This window comes from Juglans microcarpa x Juglans regia, chromosome 2D (genome assembly GCF_004785595.1).
Source record: "Juglans microcarpa x Juglans regia isolate MS1-56 chromosome 2D, Jm3101_v1.0, whole genome shotgun sequence".
Taxonomy (NCBI): domain Eukaryota; kingdom Viridiplantae; phylum Streptophyta; class Magnoliopsida; order Fagales; family Juglandaceae; genus Juglans; species Juglans microcarpa x Juglans regia.
In genome coordinates this window covers 31559710-31577466 of record NC_054596.1, presented here as the reverse complement: position 1 = coordinate 31577466, position 17757 = coordinate 31559710, and the positions used below count along the sequence as shown (strand labels likewise).

The 17757-nt window shown below is 38.3% G+C and overlaps 2 protein-coding genes across 2 annotated transcripts; one reads left to right on the top strand and one right to left on the bottom strand.

Annotated features, from left to right (window-relative positions):
• Nucleotides 1-217: 217 nt before the first annotated feature.
• On the top strand, nucleotides 218-1005 carry LOC121248499 (auxin-responsive protein SAUR76-like). The gene has a single exon (XM_041146981.1). It carries the CDS (start codon nucleotides 418-420, stop codon nucleotides 790-792), a length of 375 nt encoding a protein of 124 aa, XP_041002915.1. The 5' UTR covers nucleotides 218-417; the 3' UTR covers nucleotides 793-1005.
• An 8333-nt stretch (nucleotides 1006-9338) lies between these two features.
• On the bottom strand, nucleotides 9339-12804 carry LOC121249435. Its single transcript, XM_041148147.1, has 5 exons — nucleotides 12243-12804; nucleotides 11755-12140; nucleotides 11033-11706; nucleotides 10008-10754; nucleotides 9339-9960 (listed from the first exon to the last, which is right to left on the bottom strand). The coding sequence occupies exons 1-5, from the start codon at nucleotides 12802-12804 to the stop codon at nucleotides 9339-9341; spliced, it is 2991 nt and encodes a 996-aa protein (XP_041004081.1).
• Between the last annotated feature and the right edge of the window lie 4953 nt (nucleotides 12805-17757).

Genomic DNA, 17757 nt, shown 5'->3' with positions numbered 1-17757 from the left:
TATTTTATTTAATTTTTAACTTTTATCTAAAATTATCTCATTTCATCCTATTATCCGAACCGCACTTTAGAAATAGATTCGGGTGTATCACTATTTTGATTTCTCGATTAATAGGGTCTCAATATTATTGTAAAGAGTAATACTAATATAAGTTTTAAGTATGCAAGTGGCCTAAAAAATTAAGTCGAGTACCGGCAAATTATATTATGCCTTGTTAAGAAATGCAGTCAAGTTTACGGCGATTTCAGTCCTCTCCCGTCCTATATATATATACGAACCTTCCCTGCCCTTTCTCAGCCCCCTTGCCAAGATCCCAACTCTCCCAGCTTCCTTTCCAAAGCCTGATCTTTCTGTCTCATTCTTAATTTCCTTGAAACCACGATCAAATCCAAGCAATATATATAGCGTAAAAGATCGATGGCCAAAGGTGGCAAGCTAACCAAGCTCAAGTCAGTTCTCAAGAAATGGAATTCTTTCAGCAAGCAAGCTGCTAGCCGTCCCAACCTCAGCTCCATCTCCTCTGTTGGGGACGATGATTCCTCCAGTGCCATCTCCAGGGACCTCCACCCAGTCTACGTCGGAAAGTCACGCCGGCGCTACCTCGTTGGCTCCGACGTGGTTGACCACCCGCTCTTCAGGGAGCTCGTGGAAAGGTCGGCCGCCGGCGACTCTGAAGACACTGTCAACGTGGCTTGCGAGGTGGTCTTGTTTGAGCACTTGCTCTGGATGCTCGAGAATGCCGATCCACAGCCCGAGTCACTGGACGAACTCGTCGAGTTCTATGCTTGCTGATCGTCGGGAGGGCATATCTGTAATTTAAATGCATGGTAACTCCTCGTGGTGACTAAAAAAATAACTGAAGGGATGGTGGCCGTACGTATATATATTGTATATACGTAAGGGAGGGTGATTCTTTCAGGTCATCCCCACGGTATAAATCATAGATGTACATTAAAGTTTATTAATATTTGAGTTTTAATAATCGACTAGCAGTAAGATCCGAAGAGAGGCAGTACGTTGTGATGATCGTGAGCAGCAATATTTGATTGAACGGTGAGGATTAACCCTTTTTCACACTGGCTAATTATAGATGCATGATCTCTAATTGGCCTTGTGGATATTATATATATATATATATATATATATATATATATATATATCAGTACGTACTGTCATTGTCCTTGCAGTTTCATATTATATGTACTTGTTAGATATATATAAATAATATTTCATGTATTGATTTCTTGTATAATAGGAAATGTTGTCACTCATCATGAGCCAGCTTGCTCTTGTTTTTCTTGCTTCTATTGCTCTCTCTGTCTGCTTGTTAACTGCATGAATTGCTAAAAGAGCCAAGCTTATAATTAACAGTGTACGAAACCAGGTACGTACGCCTGGATGTTGACATATCGAAAGGGATTGATGAGGGAGTTTTGTCATAATCTTTTGGCCTGCATATTTATGCAAACACGCACTCCAGAAATTTTCTAAGACGACTATAAGGAAATATTCTAGCTTGAGAAGTGTATGGCAAGATTGGGCTCAGTCCCTAATCTTTTTGTTCATTCTCCCTTTCCAAGTACATGATGATCTTCCATTGAAAGCAAAGCCATGAAGTACCCACCCAACACATCCAGGGTTTTTGATGAATAGCATTTTGGGAAAATACATAAAGGTTTTCCTTCTTTGGAGTAACGTACGGTTCTCACCATAAATGCATGGGATCAGTTGGGGACTTAACTCTCCCTAACTCTCCCCATTTTGCAGAAGGAAAAAATAATCCACCTCTCATTAGCCTTCTAAAGAAAGAATGCATCATGAAGCTCAAGTAATCAACTAGCTGCATACTGCAATAATCACAAGTGTCCTGCTACTCCTATTGTAATATCCCAAATGTAATCATATTGACATGACAGATATTGATATATTTATATATATGTCTGTGATCACATTATTATAAATTAAAAGAAAATTAATTGATATAACTGCACGCAACATCAAGTTAGGGTTACAATATGAGTTTTACATTAAGGAGCTCGAGACTATTAGAATTTCCCAAATCATAGTTTTATTTTTAGCTAGGATTATTGAAAACTCCTTTTAACCCTTCTATTTTAATTTATCGAAATTGGTTGGTCCACTAAATATGACTATATTTTTAGCTAGGATTATTGAAAACTCCTTTTAACCCTTCTATTTTAATTTATCGAAATTGGTTGGTCCACTAAATATGACTATTGACTATTGAAGATGTCCAAAAAAAAAAAATGACCATTGAGACATCAAATTCAAATGTTACATCCGCTTAAAATCGTTCAAGATAAAATACCATGATGTGATCTGTCTACAACAAAATATCATAAAGAACATATATATATATATATATATATATATATATTCTTGATGGCTAGCTAGTAGTATTTTATGGCAATGGGGCCCGGGCGGCTAAACTTACTTCCTGGTTTTTCATTAATGAGCTACCTGCCCGCGCCAGCTATATATATATATATATGGTGGAATTTTAATTGGGTTTACAGCAATTTTGGGGTTTGAGATTAGTATAATGCTAGGACCACCCCCGTACAAGTTTATCTTGGTTTGTAATTTATTTGGTACAAGTTTTGAATTTACCTTTCTACTGCGAAGTATTGCTTATTGTTATAAACATACTAAGTTTATGCATATTAATTATCATGAATGTGAAGGGTGTGTACGTAACCATTGTTACATATTACGATGCTTCGATGTCCTTTAAATCTCAGGCGGGGGTCAAGGGCGTTACATGCTTGTAAGAACATTACGACATTGGAAGACCTACCACAATCTACCTAGGAATTGTATTAGATAATAGGTTTGATATATTAGCATATGTAGGCTTGAACTATATGGATTAGAATTAAGACTGGGAAGTGATACAATTTGATATGTGTTTAGGTAGAGACAATGGTACAAAATAGAGAAGCTAGAGATCAACAATGTGATGAGGGAAGGCAAGAGAATGAACCGCCAAGGGATGGAAATCAATTGATAGTGGAGGTCATTACTTAAATGACGAAGATGATGAGATAGCAACATGAGTTGTTCCAACAATAATCACACCAACAATGGGTGCAATTGGAGTAACAACAACAACTGCATCAAGAGAGGGCAGGTCAAAGGGTTGGCTTTATGAAAAGTTGTCTATTGGTACCCTAATTTTATGGGGACTGAGGGGTCCATGGGGATAAATAAGTGGTTATAGATTTGGAAAGGAAGTTTGACATAACTGTCTGCACTAAGGATTACAAAGTGTAGTATGTGAGCTACTTATTACAAGGAGAAGCCAGCATCTGGTGGGATACCAAGAGACAACTTTTAGTCTTGGACTTGGGTTGTCTAACATATTTAACCTTGGAGAGGTTCAAGTAGCAATTTGATAGCTGATTCTTTCCAAAATGGGCAAAACAATAGAAGGCAAGGGAGTTCACTATTCTTTTAGAAGGAGAAGTGGCAAGGGAGTTCACTGTTCAAGTAGCATGCCTAAGAATTTCAAACTTCCAAGAGTTAGTGGATGTTGTTTCTATTGCGAAGGCAGAGCAGAGGAGTCTTTTGACTCATACCATCAACCAAAGGAAGAGAGCACTTCCTTTTGGCTCCGCAAGGCAAGGTCCGATTAGGAAGATAGCAACAACCACTGTTGATAAAGGGAAGAATGTGGTTGTTAACAGACTACCAATGGGACATCTTCCACTTTGTCAATTTTGTGGTAGAAATCATATTGGAGAGTGTAGGTTCAATTCTCCTGTATGTTTCAGATGTGGCCAACTTGGTCATTTGGTAAGAGAATGTACAAAACCAATACTAGAGAATCCTACACCACAAAGACCTGGACAAAAACCACAAGCTCAAGCCTGGGTGTATGTGATGACTCCTGGTGATATCGAGAGTGAAGCTCTAGAAGTAGAAGAGGCTGGAGTAACTACGCGTAATGTTTTTGTTCATTGAATTTCTTTTGAAATATATAATTTGTTTTGATTTTAGATGATATATTAACTTTTTAGGAAATATTAGATTATTTGGTTATTCTGTCTGTACATTATTTGATTCGGGTGCATCATACTTATTTGCATCCACTGGTTTTGCACCAGTATGTAATTTACAATATGAGTCACTACAACAAAAGATAGTAGTAGCAACTCCAACTGAATATGTAGTAGAATGTATTAAAGTGGTTGTCCTATAGAAGTGGGTGGAAGGCTATTTAAGATAGATTCAATTGTCTTTGGACTTTTGGGCTTTGATATTATATTGGGAATGAATTGGTTATTCCAACATTATGCGAAGTAGTTTTTGTTGGAAGCCCTGTAAAGGCGGTGGCTCAACTTATCTCTATTGTGCATATTAGGAAATGCATAGCTAGTGGAGATTAGGCCTATCTGTTAAGGGGATACCAATAGTTGAGGAATACCCTAGAGTTTTTGTAGATGATTTCTCTGGATTACCCCATAACCAAGAGATTGAATTTGTTATAGAATTAAAACTGGCAATCACCCCAATCCATAAAATCCCATATAGGATGGCCCCAACTGAGTTGAAAGAGCTAAAGACTCAACTTGAGGAGCTTTTGAATAAAGGACTAATCCGCCCAAGTTCGTCACCCTAGGAAGCTCCAGTGCTATTTGTAAAGAAGAAAGATAGGTCATTCTGAATGTCTATAGACTATAAAGAACTGAATAAGGTAACTATAAAGAATAAGTACCGATTACCAAGGATTTATGACCTATTTAATCAGCTGCAAGAGGCAAGAGTATTCTCTGAGATCAATTTGAGGTCTGATTATCATCAAATGTGGATTAAGGAATAGGATGTATTCAAGACAACTTTTAGAACCAAATATGGGCTCTATGAATTTTTAATAATACCTTTCGAGTTAGTAAATGCACCTATGGCATTTTTGGATTTGATGAATAGAGTATTCAGGCCGTATTTGGATTCCTTTGTGGTAGTTTTTATTGATGAAGTATTGATACATTCAAACAATCATGAAGATCATAAAGCTCATCTCCATCAAGTTTTGGGAAGGTTGAAAGAACACAAGTTATATGTGAAGTTTAGTAAGTGCGAATTTTGACTAGAGGAGGTGAAACTCCTTGGCCATGTAATTTCAAAGCATGGAGTGGTTGTAGATCTAAGTAAAGTTGAATCTATATTGGATTGCAGCGCCCTAGGAATGTTCATGAGGTCAGAAGTTTTTTGGGTGTGACAGGTTATTATCAAAGATTCGTTGAAGGATTTTCCTAGATCTCAAGGCCACTCACAACCCTAACAAGAAAGAATGTGAAGTTCGATTGGAATAAAGGTTGTGAGGATAGCTTCCAAGAGATAAAGAAGAGATTGACTTCGGCTCATGTATTAGCATTGCCTGAGCCATTCAACTAGATGGTGGTCTATAGTGATGCACCGAAGTACGGATTGGGATGTGTGCTAATGTAAGAAGGACGAGTCATGGCTTATGCCTCTCGTCAATTGTAGAAACACAAGAAGAATTACCCTACTTATGATCTGGAACTTGCAGTATTAGTATTTGCCTTGAAGATTTGGAGATACTATATGTATAGTGAAGCTTCAAGATCTGTATAGATCATAAGAGTTTGAAGCACTTGTTCAATCAGAAGAATCTAAATATAAGGTAGAGAAGGTGGTTGGAGAACATTAGTAATTACCAATGTGAGATTAAGTATTCCTTGGGCAAGGCCAATTTAGTTGCTGAAGAACTAAGCCGTAAAGGAAGAGATGGCCGAGTCTTTAGAATTGAATTCTCTTTTAAATGGAATGAGAAGATTATTAGAGAATTCTCATCAAGAGGGATATTTGATTGCAATACAAGAAGTGATACCTTTGAATACTGAGGACTTAAGGGTACAGCAGGAGAAAGATCTGAAATTGGAGGTTCTTAAGCAGGGGTTGAAGAAGCAAGGGCCCCAATGTATTTCAACATTGACAAAAGTGGGACACTATTATTCAAGGGCTGAAAAGTGCTGCCTAATAATCAAGATGTTAAGGGAAGGATTGTGAAGGATGCTCTTACGACTCCATACACAGTGCATCCTGGCAGTATAAAGATGTATCCAGATCTTAAGCAGAAGTCTTGGTGGGAACATATGAAAAGGGAGACTGCAAAATTTGTTGAGAGATGTCTAGTTTGTCAACAAGTTAAGGTTGAACATCACAGACCTGTTGGGAGACTATAACCACTACCAATCGCTGAATGGAAATGGGATGATGTAATTATGGATTTTGTGGTTCAATTACCAAGAACTTCAAGTAGGAAGAATTTGATTTGGGTTATTGTGGACAGACTCACCAAGTGTGCCCAATTCCTTCCTATCAACAACACTTATACTATGGATAGTTGACTAGGCTATATGCCAAGGAGATAGTGCATCTACATGGAGTGCTCAGATCATAGTTTTTGACAGAGATGCAAGATTCACTTCCTGACAGAAGAGTTATGCAGACACTCGGAGAAGGGAATTGAGTTTTGAAGAAGGGGATTGGGTGCACATCAATATCGCCAATGAAAGCAGTGTGTAGATTTGGAAAGAGATGAATATTACTCCCAATATTTGTTGGTTTCTTTGAGGTTGTAGAAAAAGTAGGCATTGTGGCATACCGTGTAGCTCTTCAAGATGCATATAGAGACATACACAATGTATTTTTTATCTCTTCCTTGAGAAAGAGTTTTAGTCATACAACCCCAAATCGAAGATCTCAAAGACATTCCACTACAGCCCAATTTGACTTATGAAGAGGTACCGCTACAAGTGTTAGACTTGAAAGAACACGAGCTAAGGACCAAGAAAATCCCATTGGTTAAAGTTTTATGCCGAAATCGAGATATTAATGAAGCTACATGGGAGAGAGAAGAAGAAATGAGAAATAGATACCTTCATTTATTTGTTTAAACTTGTGTACCATAACATTTGTTAAGTACTGATCATTTATCAAGATTTGTATCGTTGTATATTTTATTTTTGAGATAGGGTTTATGATGAGTATGCACATGAGTATTGTAATGACTAACATTATAAATAAACTACAAGTACTAATGGTGAGGACTAGGCAAACAACATGTAAGTCGACTTTACCTCTAGCTGTCATCAAAAGAATGCGAAGGGAAATAAGAGAGGTCGAGGAAAGAAGAAGACAAGTAGAAGAGTACGTAAAGGAACAATGCAAGATAAAAGAGATGTACTGTCGACACAAAACCGAAATCATGGATTTTTGCAAGGAAAACATTGTTGCATGAAGAAAGGCTCATCACAAGTGAACGAGAAACCATGGAGAACATCCTAAGAGAGCACGTAATAACTTTTTGTTATGAAGTCGAGTCTAGTAAGATGGGAGCAATAAGAAATTCTCACACTATAATAACTCCCCAAACCACTAGAAGAAGATAGATCACCAGAACTAGATGAAATGGAAAACATGTACTACGACTCAATGAACGATAAATTTTATTGAGCTTTACTACTCGTCATCCTCACATACCACACTTATTTTAATTTTTTAAAATTTTTTTTTAAATTCTTTTGGTTTTATTCTTCCTAAACTAATTGAGTTCTTCTACTCATCATTCATACACTACACATTTAGTAAGGAAAAATAAATTAAAAAATTAAAAATTATGTGTGATGTGTACGTGGTGTAAGGATGATGAGTAGAATTTTTTTAATTTTATTACTATCTCCAGGATATTTACCATGTGGACTCGGACAGTCCACCCAGATCTCCACAAACGTAAGGAGGTGAGTATTAAGGGGGAGGATGTGAGATCCACGGTCTTAAATATCCCTTATTTAAGAAGAAAATTGAAGAAAATAGATTTTATTTCTTTTCTTTTGGGTGAGTAAACGAGCAAGCTTGATAGTTTGGGCGGGTAATGTATGCTCGGGTAGTTTACTCAGGCGAGCATCAAGTGCTCAAGCAATAACTTAGCTGATCAAGACAATTGACAGACAAAGAATTAGGACGGGCAAAGTACTTCACAGGCATAGTTAAGCGAGCAAAGCCTTGGGCAAGTAATATACAAGGTGAGTAAAGAAAAGTACTTGACAATATATACATCAGAAGATGAGGGGCCATAGCTGAATAATAGGTGAAAAAAGTGTTGGAGACTCAGGGGCTTAAACAATTCGAGAAAGCCTTTAAGTTAACATGATCAACGAAGCTTTTAACATTTAGGAATATGACACCGCACTACTTAATTGACAACACATATCACACTTGTCGTTAGGATTGAAGGGCATATATATATACACGAAGGGATTTCACATAATGCTTTATCACTTGATCGACTGTCTCAATCAAGCACTCTTACATAGTCCTTCTTCTTCCTCATAACCGTGAGTAAACTTGAGTAACTCCAATTAGAGAAATCAAGAGAGAAACAAAGAGAAAGAGATCAACAAGTGCTTTGTCTAGAAGGACCCATTCCTGCATTCAATAAATCAGACTTAAATAATGAGCATCAAGGCAAGTTAGTAGTAGAGGGTAAGTTACCTTCAAACTTCACTCCTTGATGCCTTGCTAATGGCTGCTTATTAACTAATGGATGCTCGCATGAACAAAGTATATACCATTTTCCTCCTGTAATTATATGTTTGTCATAACATGGCATCAACGCATAACGCATGAAGTTATTTGTGAAACCTCACCACCTCAAAAATAAGATGAGAGATTATTCTAGTAGAACTTCTCTGTCCGTTTTGTAGTGATTAAAGATTGAGTGGTACCCCTCGAATTGATGAAGAACAATCAATGTCAAGATAGAGATAATATGTAACGGCCCCGAGATGTAGGGGAACCTTTTTGCTGGCATGACCTAGATCATATGCTAAATGCATTCTTGAAATATAGTCATATCAACAAATGTTACTCAAAGGTGTGATGAAGAAAGCCAAGCCTTCACACGGTTATGATGGGAGACCGTGGTGTATGGTAACAAGATGAAATCTAGTGTTGGAAATTATTAGAGATTATGAGAAAATGAAACGAGTCTTTTTAATATATGCATTGGCATACATATTCATTTACACATTTGTTAATATATGGCATTGCTCATATATCATGAGTTTAGTTTTAGGGCTAACTTACGAGATTATTTTAATTTCACTAATCCTACTACAGTTTTGCTCCTCGAAATTGTAGACCTTACTCAGAACAAATAGAGCAGCACCAAGCTGAGGAGGAACAGATAGATAATCAAGAGTTTTTGGTTGGCAGCACCAAGGTGACTTTGTAAACATTATATATATATTTTTTTTTTATAAAACAAACATTCATTCATTCATAAAACCTCAGAACATATTGTTTTGATCAATGCAAAGAGGATGATCAATAAAAGTAGGAACATGCTCCCACCACATAGAAATATTATCGACATTCCAAGTATAACGTGCTAAGCTTTGAGCTACCTCATTCCCCATTCGATGCACATGTTGGACTTCAACCTCTTGAAAATGTTTAAGCAAGCTCTTAGCTTCTATAATAAGATTACCATCTGCTGACAAGAAGTCTTGTTCTTTATTAAGTTCTTGAACCAACAACATACAGTCACTCTCAACAACAAGTTTTGAAAACCCCAAGTGGACAATCAGTTGTAAACCTCTTAATAGTGCTACCAGTTCAATGGTAGATGGATTTTCTACCTCATTTTCAATCTTGCTTGCAGGCATCACTAGTTTACCTTTGTCATCGCGAAGTACCACCCCCACACCAACTTTTCTCACATATAAAAACACAGCTCCATCCACAATCAATTTTTGAAAATCTCTTGGAGGAGGATTCCATCTGCATGCTCTATTGGCATTTTGAGTTGTTGAAACTCTCAAGTCAGTAAAAGTTTTATGCATAGACAGGGAGTGGTTAATAACCTGCTCGGGCTGAAGCAAGAGTTGTTCCATCTGCATTTTGTTGCGTCTAAACCACAAGCCCCAGGTTATAAGAAAAACAGTGTGAACTCTGACTTTGTTCCTCTATCAAGAATAATAACAGCCAAGAAATCCAAATCTAGAGGTAATTGCTGCATAACAGGTACATAATTCTGCCATAAACCTTTGAAAGATGGACAATACACTAAGGCATGATGAACATCCTCAGGGGCTTCCTTGTAGAAACAACACCTATCTTCCACATCTACTTTCTTCTTTTTCAGGTTATGCAGAGTAGGCAATATGTCTTTACAAGCTCGCCATGCAAAAATTTGAATTCTCTTTGGCACCTGCATCTTCCACAGCTTCCTTTGGTCTGTAGCATCTAAACTCTCCCCCTCACTACTGCTCCGCAAGTCTTGTATAAGTCTATAAGCACTTTTAACACTAAAAACCCCATTCTTTTCTTCTGTCCATATCCATTTATCTTCATACTGGTTGGATGACAGCCTTATTTTCAAGATGTCAGCTACTACAATTGGATTAAAGAGAGCTCTAATATGATCCATCCTCCATCCTTTTGTTTCTGGATCAAGTGGAATGTCCACTGTCTCATCCATGTCAATACCTTCCCTCAAGATCAATTCATCCACCAACGGCTTGTGACCAGGAATCCAAGCATCCTTCCAGATATGAATATTTTCTCCTGAACCCACTCTCCATCTGCAACCTTGCACCAACCACTTTTTGGCTTCCCATATCCCTTTCCATGTGTAAGAGGGGTTTGGTCCTAGCTTGGAAGCAAAAGAATCCCCTTGTGGAAAGTATCTTGCTTTAAAAATTCTGTGTAAAAGGGAGCCCTTAGTTTGTAAAATATTCCATCCTTACTTAGCCAAAAGTGCCATATTAAAAAGCTGTAAATCCTTAAAGCCCATCCCTCCTCTAAACTTAGATTGACACATTCTATTCCACCCCATCCAATGCAGTTTTTTCTCCTTGTTTTTTTGTCCCCACTAGAACCTTGCCATCATCCTCTCCAACTCCTTACAAAAACTAGCTGGTAGCTTGAAGCAACTCATGGCATATGTGGAGATGGATAAGGCAACAACTTTGATCAACACCTCTCTTCCCCCCTGAGACAGCAATTGTTCTTTCCAACTTTGTAATTTATTCCAGACCCTACTCTTAATCTCAGCAAAAGCCCTTGTTTATCCTTTCTCACATTCCTTGAGAAGACCATAGCAGTTTTTTGTCTATTAATTTTCTGACCAGAGGCAGACTCATACTTGTCAAAAATAGATTGAATATTCCTTGTTGTACTAACATCAGCCTTACAGAAAATGATGCTATCATCTGCAAAAAGAAGGTGGTTAATCTCTGGAGCTCCTCCACACACACGCAGCCCCCTGACAGTGTTGTTCCTCGCAGCAGTTTTTAACAAACTAGTTAAGCCCTTTGTGCATAAAAGGAAGAGGTAAGGGGATAGAGGGTCCCCTTGCCTTATCCCTCTACTTGGAAAAATAGGACCTATTTGCAAACCATTCACCAAAACTGAGAAAGAAACAGTACTAATACACTGCATGATTAACTTCACAAAACTACGAGCAAAGCCAAGCTTCAACATGATAACTTCTAAGAAATCCCGTTCCACCCTATCGTAGGCCTTGCTCATGTCCAATTTCAAGGACATATACCCTGTTTTCCCTTTCCTTTTATTCCTCAAGTAGTTCACAAGCTCATAAGCCACTAGCACATTATCAGTTATCAACCTTCCAGGCACAAAGGCTCCTTGTGTCTAAGAAATAACAGAGGCCATTACCCTTTTTAGCCTATTTGCAATAACCTTAGAAACCAACTTGTAGATTACATTATAAAGGCTAATAGGGCGAAAATCAGCAACCATTTCACAACATTTCTTTTTAGGAATCAAACTAATAAGGGTGTGATTAAGATCAGTAGGCAACACACCTGAATTTAAGGACCGGAGCACAGTTGATGTCACTAAGTTGCCCATGACATGCCAATACTTTTGGTAGAAAATTGGTGACATCCCATCTGGGCCGTGTGCCTTTGTTGGATGCATTTGTTTTAGAGCCTCATTTACTTCATCCGCAGTATAAATCTTAGTAAGATCCCTATTCATCTCATCATTAACCTTCTGCTGTATATTCTCCAGAATATTCAGATGTCTCCTCTGTTCAGAAGCAGTAAAAAGGGTTCGAAAAAAGTCTACAACCAAATCATTCATGTGCTCACCATAGACCTCTATCATCTTTTAACTTTTTAATAGAGTTTTTCTTCCTTCTTTGAGAGGCTTTAGAATGGAAATACCTAGTATTCTGATCAGCCTCCTTAAGCCAGTGCATCTTGGATCTCTGTCTCCACATAATCTCTTCCTTTCTAACCAAATTTGGACCTCATCTCTAGCAGCCTTCAGTCTCACATTCCCAGGCTGTGATGCTGCAGTTTGATGTAGTTGTTCTAGTCTTTCCCTGGCACCATTCAATTGTTGTCTAACATGTCCAAAGCTTGACTTATTCCACCTAAACAAATTCTCACTGCAGCCTTTAATCAGACCCATAACATCCAACATACTATCTCCATCACCTCTTCTATCCCACACCTCCTTAATAATTTGGGTACACATTTCATTTCCCACCCACATGGCCTCAAACCTAAAAAGTATTTTCCTCCTCACCAACACATCTTGCCCCTCAGTATCTAACCATATTGGAAGATGGTCAGAAGATGCTGCTATCCCATGAGTCACCACAACTTGTGGAAATAAAAGATTCAGTTGATGGTTTCCTAAGAACCTATCCAACCTTTCACTAATTTCCTCACCATCCCCTCGTCCATTACACCAAGTAAACTTAGGGCCTCTATAGCCCATATCTCGTAGAGAGCAATCTTATAACACTGCTCTAAACTCCCCCATTTGTGTTTCAGGTCTTAGTCTTCCACCTCTCTTTTCTGCTAGGTCCAGTATCTCGTTAAAATCTCCACACAACAACCAAGGGTAGCCTATCCCCCGATTCAAAGACCTAATCAAACTCAATGTCTGAACCCTACTAGCTGTATCAGGGTTCCGATAGATACCCGTAAAAAACCATTCACTTGAAAAGCCCTATCTAATTACTGCATCAATGTGGTTCTTAGAGTAAGATGCCACATAGAGGTTAATCTCCTTCTTCCAAAGTAAGGCTAAACGCCCACTTCGCCCAACACAATCAACCGAAAGGCAATTAACAAAACCAAAACTAAACTTACATTTCTCCATAGCATGTGTCTTCAACTTTGTCTCCTGTAGGAACACTAGGTCAGGATCTTCCTTCTTGATCAAGTCTCGAAGGGATCGAATTCCCTGTGGGTTCCCAAGCCCACGGGAATTCCAAGAAAGTATTTTCATGGCTGTCGGCAGGGCTGGGAAACAGCCTCTACCGATAACTTGACTTGCACCTCAACAAGGCCCTCCTCATGGCTACCCTTAGATAACACTGTCTTCTGTTTCTTTCCCGGCAGTATCTCGCTTTCATCCTTTGACTCCACCAGTTTCCTCTTCTTTGCACCAACACTCTCCCTTCTGTTGGAAAACGTAGCATGGTCCTTCTTAACTCTCATCTTCCATTTATGGGGGCCAACAACAGGCCAAACTGCTGTCTGCTGCCCATCTACCGCACCCATCTTCATCTGGCCCAAACCCTCCTCACAGCTATGTTGGCCCACCAAGCCCACATTCATTTGGCCCATCCCCTTTTCATGGCTACCAATCTCCTTATCCCCAACAATGTTTAGAGATTCCTTTTCTAACCGTAATTCCTGCATTACGTCCATACCTGCATTATGTCCATCCTCACATTCGTATCCTGGAGGACCTCCACTAGGCACGTATGGTGTAACAGTCCTTTCGTGGTGTGGCTTAGCTCCACTACTCCGTTGATGCTTTGCTGTAACCGACATACCACTAGCTGGTGGTTGTACATCACCCACAGGTGGTTGATTTTGGCGAGTTTTCTCTGTAGGAACACTTCTGCTTTCAACAAGTTTTCATCCTCGACCCTCACCCCGCAACCACTGACCATATGGATACCTCCCCTCTACCTCAGAAAGTTTCAGAGAACGTTGGCATTCTCGAAGAGCATGCCCTAGCATGCCACATCCACAGCAAAAATCCGGCAATCTCTCATATGAGAAACGAACCCAGTAAGGAACACTGGATCCAATACACAACTTTTTCCCCCTCAGCAAGGGTTTGGTAATATCCATGCATACACAGACTCTCATGAACTCCCCCCATGCCATCTCCCCTTGAAGAAGGTCAACTTCCTCAACTCGTCCAATAGCATTGCCAACTAGTTCACCAATATGCTCAGTTCGCGCCATTAGTGGTAAATCGTGAATCCTTACCCAGAAAGAGGCCTCTGTCAATAGTAACTGATGGACTTGCTGTGAACCATCAAAATCTTTAACCAACACCAGTTGTTTATCGAAAGACCATGGACCTTCACGAATAACTTTCTCTTTATCTCGAACCTCTTCAAATTCAACAATAGTAAATTTCGAATCCAAATCGTAAAGCTTCACAGATTTCATTGGTCGCCAGATTTTCTTCAAAGTATGTTTAAAAGCTTCCCTGTTATAGTGCTGGTTGGTCAGCAGTTGAACTATCAAACATTTCTTACCTCTAACAACGCTATCCTATAATACCTTAGCCTCGACATGAATGGCTTCCTGCTCTAGCTCCGTCAGAGATAGATTTCCATACATACGCTCCAAATCATCCTCCATAGCAACCCAAAATAGCAACACAAAGTTTGCTAAAATACCTATACGAAGATAGGAGAGAAAAACCCCTACTCGCTGCCGAGAGGGGAGAGAAGAAAACCGCATAGGAAAAGAAAATTGACTTTGTAAACAATATATATTTTGGAGACAATGCTATATATATAATATAATGCTATATATATAATATATATATATATATAGTATTGTGAAAGGTTGGCAATATTTCCTGTCTGGATGTACGGCTTGTTTTTTAAATAATTTTTTGGTGACAACAAAATCTATTTATCATGTGATGTAATTTTTCTAGTACAAATTTTAAATTTGCCTTTCCGCTGCGAAGTATTGCTTTTGTTAATAACATGTTAGGTTCATGCATATTAATTGTCATGAACTTGAGGAGTGTGTAACTCGAGAAAGAAAAGTAAGGACTCTCGTTTTCCACGTACACATATAGGCCGTGAAAAAGAAGTTCACTTTTATAATATAAAAAGAGAGTGATTCGTCTACTTTGTTAATAAGGTAATGGAACAGTATTACATATCTCGATGCCTCGATTTCGATCCGTTATTTTAGTGCATTAATTTTAGCCCATGGTAACTCTCTCTGGCTGTTTCAAATGGTCGTGTCAATTAGCTCTCTCTTTCGGTGTAATCCCAGGTAGGCTTGAAAGTTGCTGTTAGTCTTAGACCAAGGACACTCTAGTTTTGTTAATTCGTCGTGTCGAGCACTACTTCTTTAGCTGCTGTTATGTCTCCTTCATGGATGGAGAAGGAAGGCCATCGATCATCTGTAGTGTCACTTTACTTGGATAATCTAAATATACCTATGACATGTCATAGGCTGCATTAATCATTAATCTTGGAATATTGTGCCACTTACGACATTGGCGATGGATATCATGCCTTTCGGTGAATCTATTCTTAGATCTAGTACGATTAGGGTTACTTTAGTACCTACAAATTGAGGAAGGGGAACTTTGGCATAAAACCATAGTACTGGTTGTCCAAATGTCAACACGTTGATTTTCCTAAAGTTTTGGCTATGATTGAGATTGCTTTTGACAGAGCATTTGTACTTCAGGTAGAAAAGGGGAGGCCCCCTAGCAACCTAGCCGGAAAACTCCAAAGCCTAAATCAACACTATTAGATATTACTTTATTTAGGGAAGATGTTACTTTATTTTCTTTTGTTCTGATATCAAGAACCATCTGGTAACAATGGTTTTGCCTTTTGTAGAGGGGTAGACACCACTTACGTGCCACTTGCGTCGTTTCATCTTAGGGCTTTGTACTGTTGAATAACTTGAATTAATGATTTTATCATAGGGGTCGACACATAGGTTATGGCCTTCGAGATTACACCGTGACTTCACATGAACTGCGTGTCTCATTAGGTTTCTACTCTAATCACTTTCTTCTCTTCTCGAAACCAACTTCTTACTTGGCTATTTTTCAAGCCAAACATTTTTATTGGTTTGAAATTATCAAGACATCCATTGATATCCCAGATCACAAGAAAGACTCCAACAACAAACAAACTCCTACCAGCAACTCATCTACACAACAATCCTATAACTCCAAGTCTACAAGATAGAATTTGTTATACGTGAGATACTATCTGTTATGTTTCAAATGTATTTGTTATAATTTAAATTTTAAATGTTCAAGTGTACCTATCTCTCAATTTAATTATCAATTGTAACAAATTACTCTTATTATTATAAATAGAAGAGCACGTCCACCAAATCAAGTATGGTGAGACTTATTCAAAATTTAGTTCAGTTTCTATTAGGACTGAGCTCCGACTCTAATAGGAGTCGGAGGAAAATTTTTGTTCTAACTCTAACTTCGATCGGAGGTCGGAGCTCTAACTGTTTATTGGGCTAAATGAATGCTCTGTTTCGACTTTTGGGCTCAATAAAGCCCAATTCCGAACTTGTAAAAAAAATACTGAAAAAATAATAGATAAACTTAAATACAATAGTTTAAAAATTAAATAACATGTAACCATAAGTTATAACAATCCCATTTATTACAATATTGACTTAGTTTTTTGAGATAACTACATAAATATTAAACACTATGTGCACTTGTGCAACAAGGATTTCACTTAAATCTCAATGGTCTGTTGGTCATACCTGAAATGAAGATAGAAAGTTGCAATCAAGAAAGAAAAAAAACTGATAATAAAAAATTGAACAATGTAAAAGTAAAATTTGATTCTCAGCAAGAAAGGGGGTTCTCCATAGTCCATAATCAGTCCCTCAACTCCATCCCAACTCTCAAGAGGCATCCGTCTCAAACTCTCAGTCATCGGCAATTATGTTAGGGGTTTACAATTAGGTTTATAAAATCATAAAAAGTAAAAGTTAAATAAATGAAACATTCAAATTAATTAAATAATCATTTAAAAGTATATAAAGTTATCCGATTCAAGCCTATAGCTTTCGGCATCAACGCCAACAATATCTAGTCCAATGAGCATTTCACTTATCCAATTTTGTATGCAAATGAGGGTCTTCACAGTTGACGGTAACAATGAACTCCGATAAGCATCTAACATGCGACCTCCAGTGCTAAACGCCGACTCCGAGGCAACCATAGTGACAAGAATGGCTAGCACATCTCGGGCTATACGAGAAAGGTCTGGATACTTGGCGGAATTAACCTTCCATCAAGTTAATAACTTAAATACACCACTAGGTGCCTTGACAGCTTCATAAAATATCGTTCAACCTCAGACGTACACTGTATAATATTCCTTGTTGCAATGAGTTGATGATAGTGCTGCATAATAAGATGTCATGTACCCTCTCCGAATGGGTCAGTATCATCTAAGGAATCTGTCGACCCCGTTGGCCTTGAATGTGAGGAGCTACCAGTTGCGGATGAAGGCTGACCACTATTGCTGTAGTGACTGTATAAGTCATCAATATCATTTTTTAACACTCTGATAAACTCTGCAGCCTTCACTGCCCCTAGGACAGAATTTACCTAAAATTCTATAATAGCCAACTTATATCGGAGGTCAAGAATCACAACCACAAATAGTAATCTATTTAT

Excerpts from the sequence above, each read along its gene's own strand:
- LOC121248499 (XM_041146981.1), top strand. The coding sequence starts at position 418 with ATGGCCAAAGGTGGCAAGCTAACCAAGCTCAAGTCAGTTCTCAAGAAA.
- LOC121249435 (XM_041148147.1), bottom strand. The coding sequence starts at position 12,804 with ATGGGCTATAGAGGCCCTAAGTTTACTTGGTGTAATGGACGAGGGGAT. Across the intron at positions 12,141-12,242 it reads GAGGCTGATCAGAATACTAG|ACTTTTTTCGAACCCTTTTT; the intron begins GTATTTCCATTC and ends ATTTGGTTGTAG. Across the intron at positions 10,755-11,032 it reads TGTCTCAGGGGGGAAGAGAG|AATTTTTAAAGCAAGATACT; the intron begins GTGTTGATCAAA and ends CCTTTTACACAG.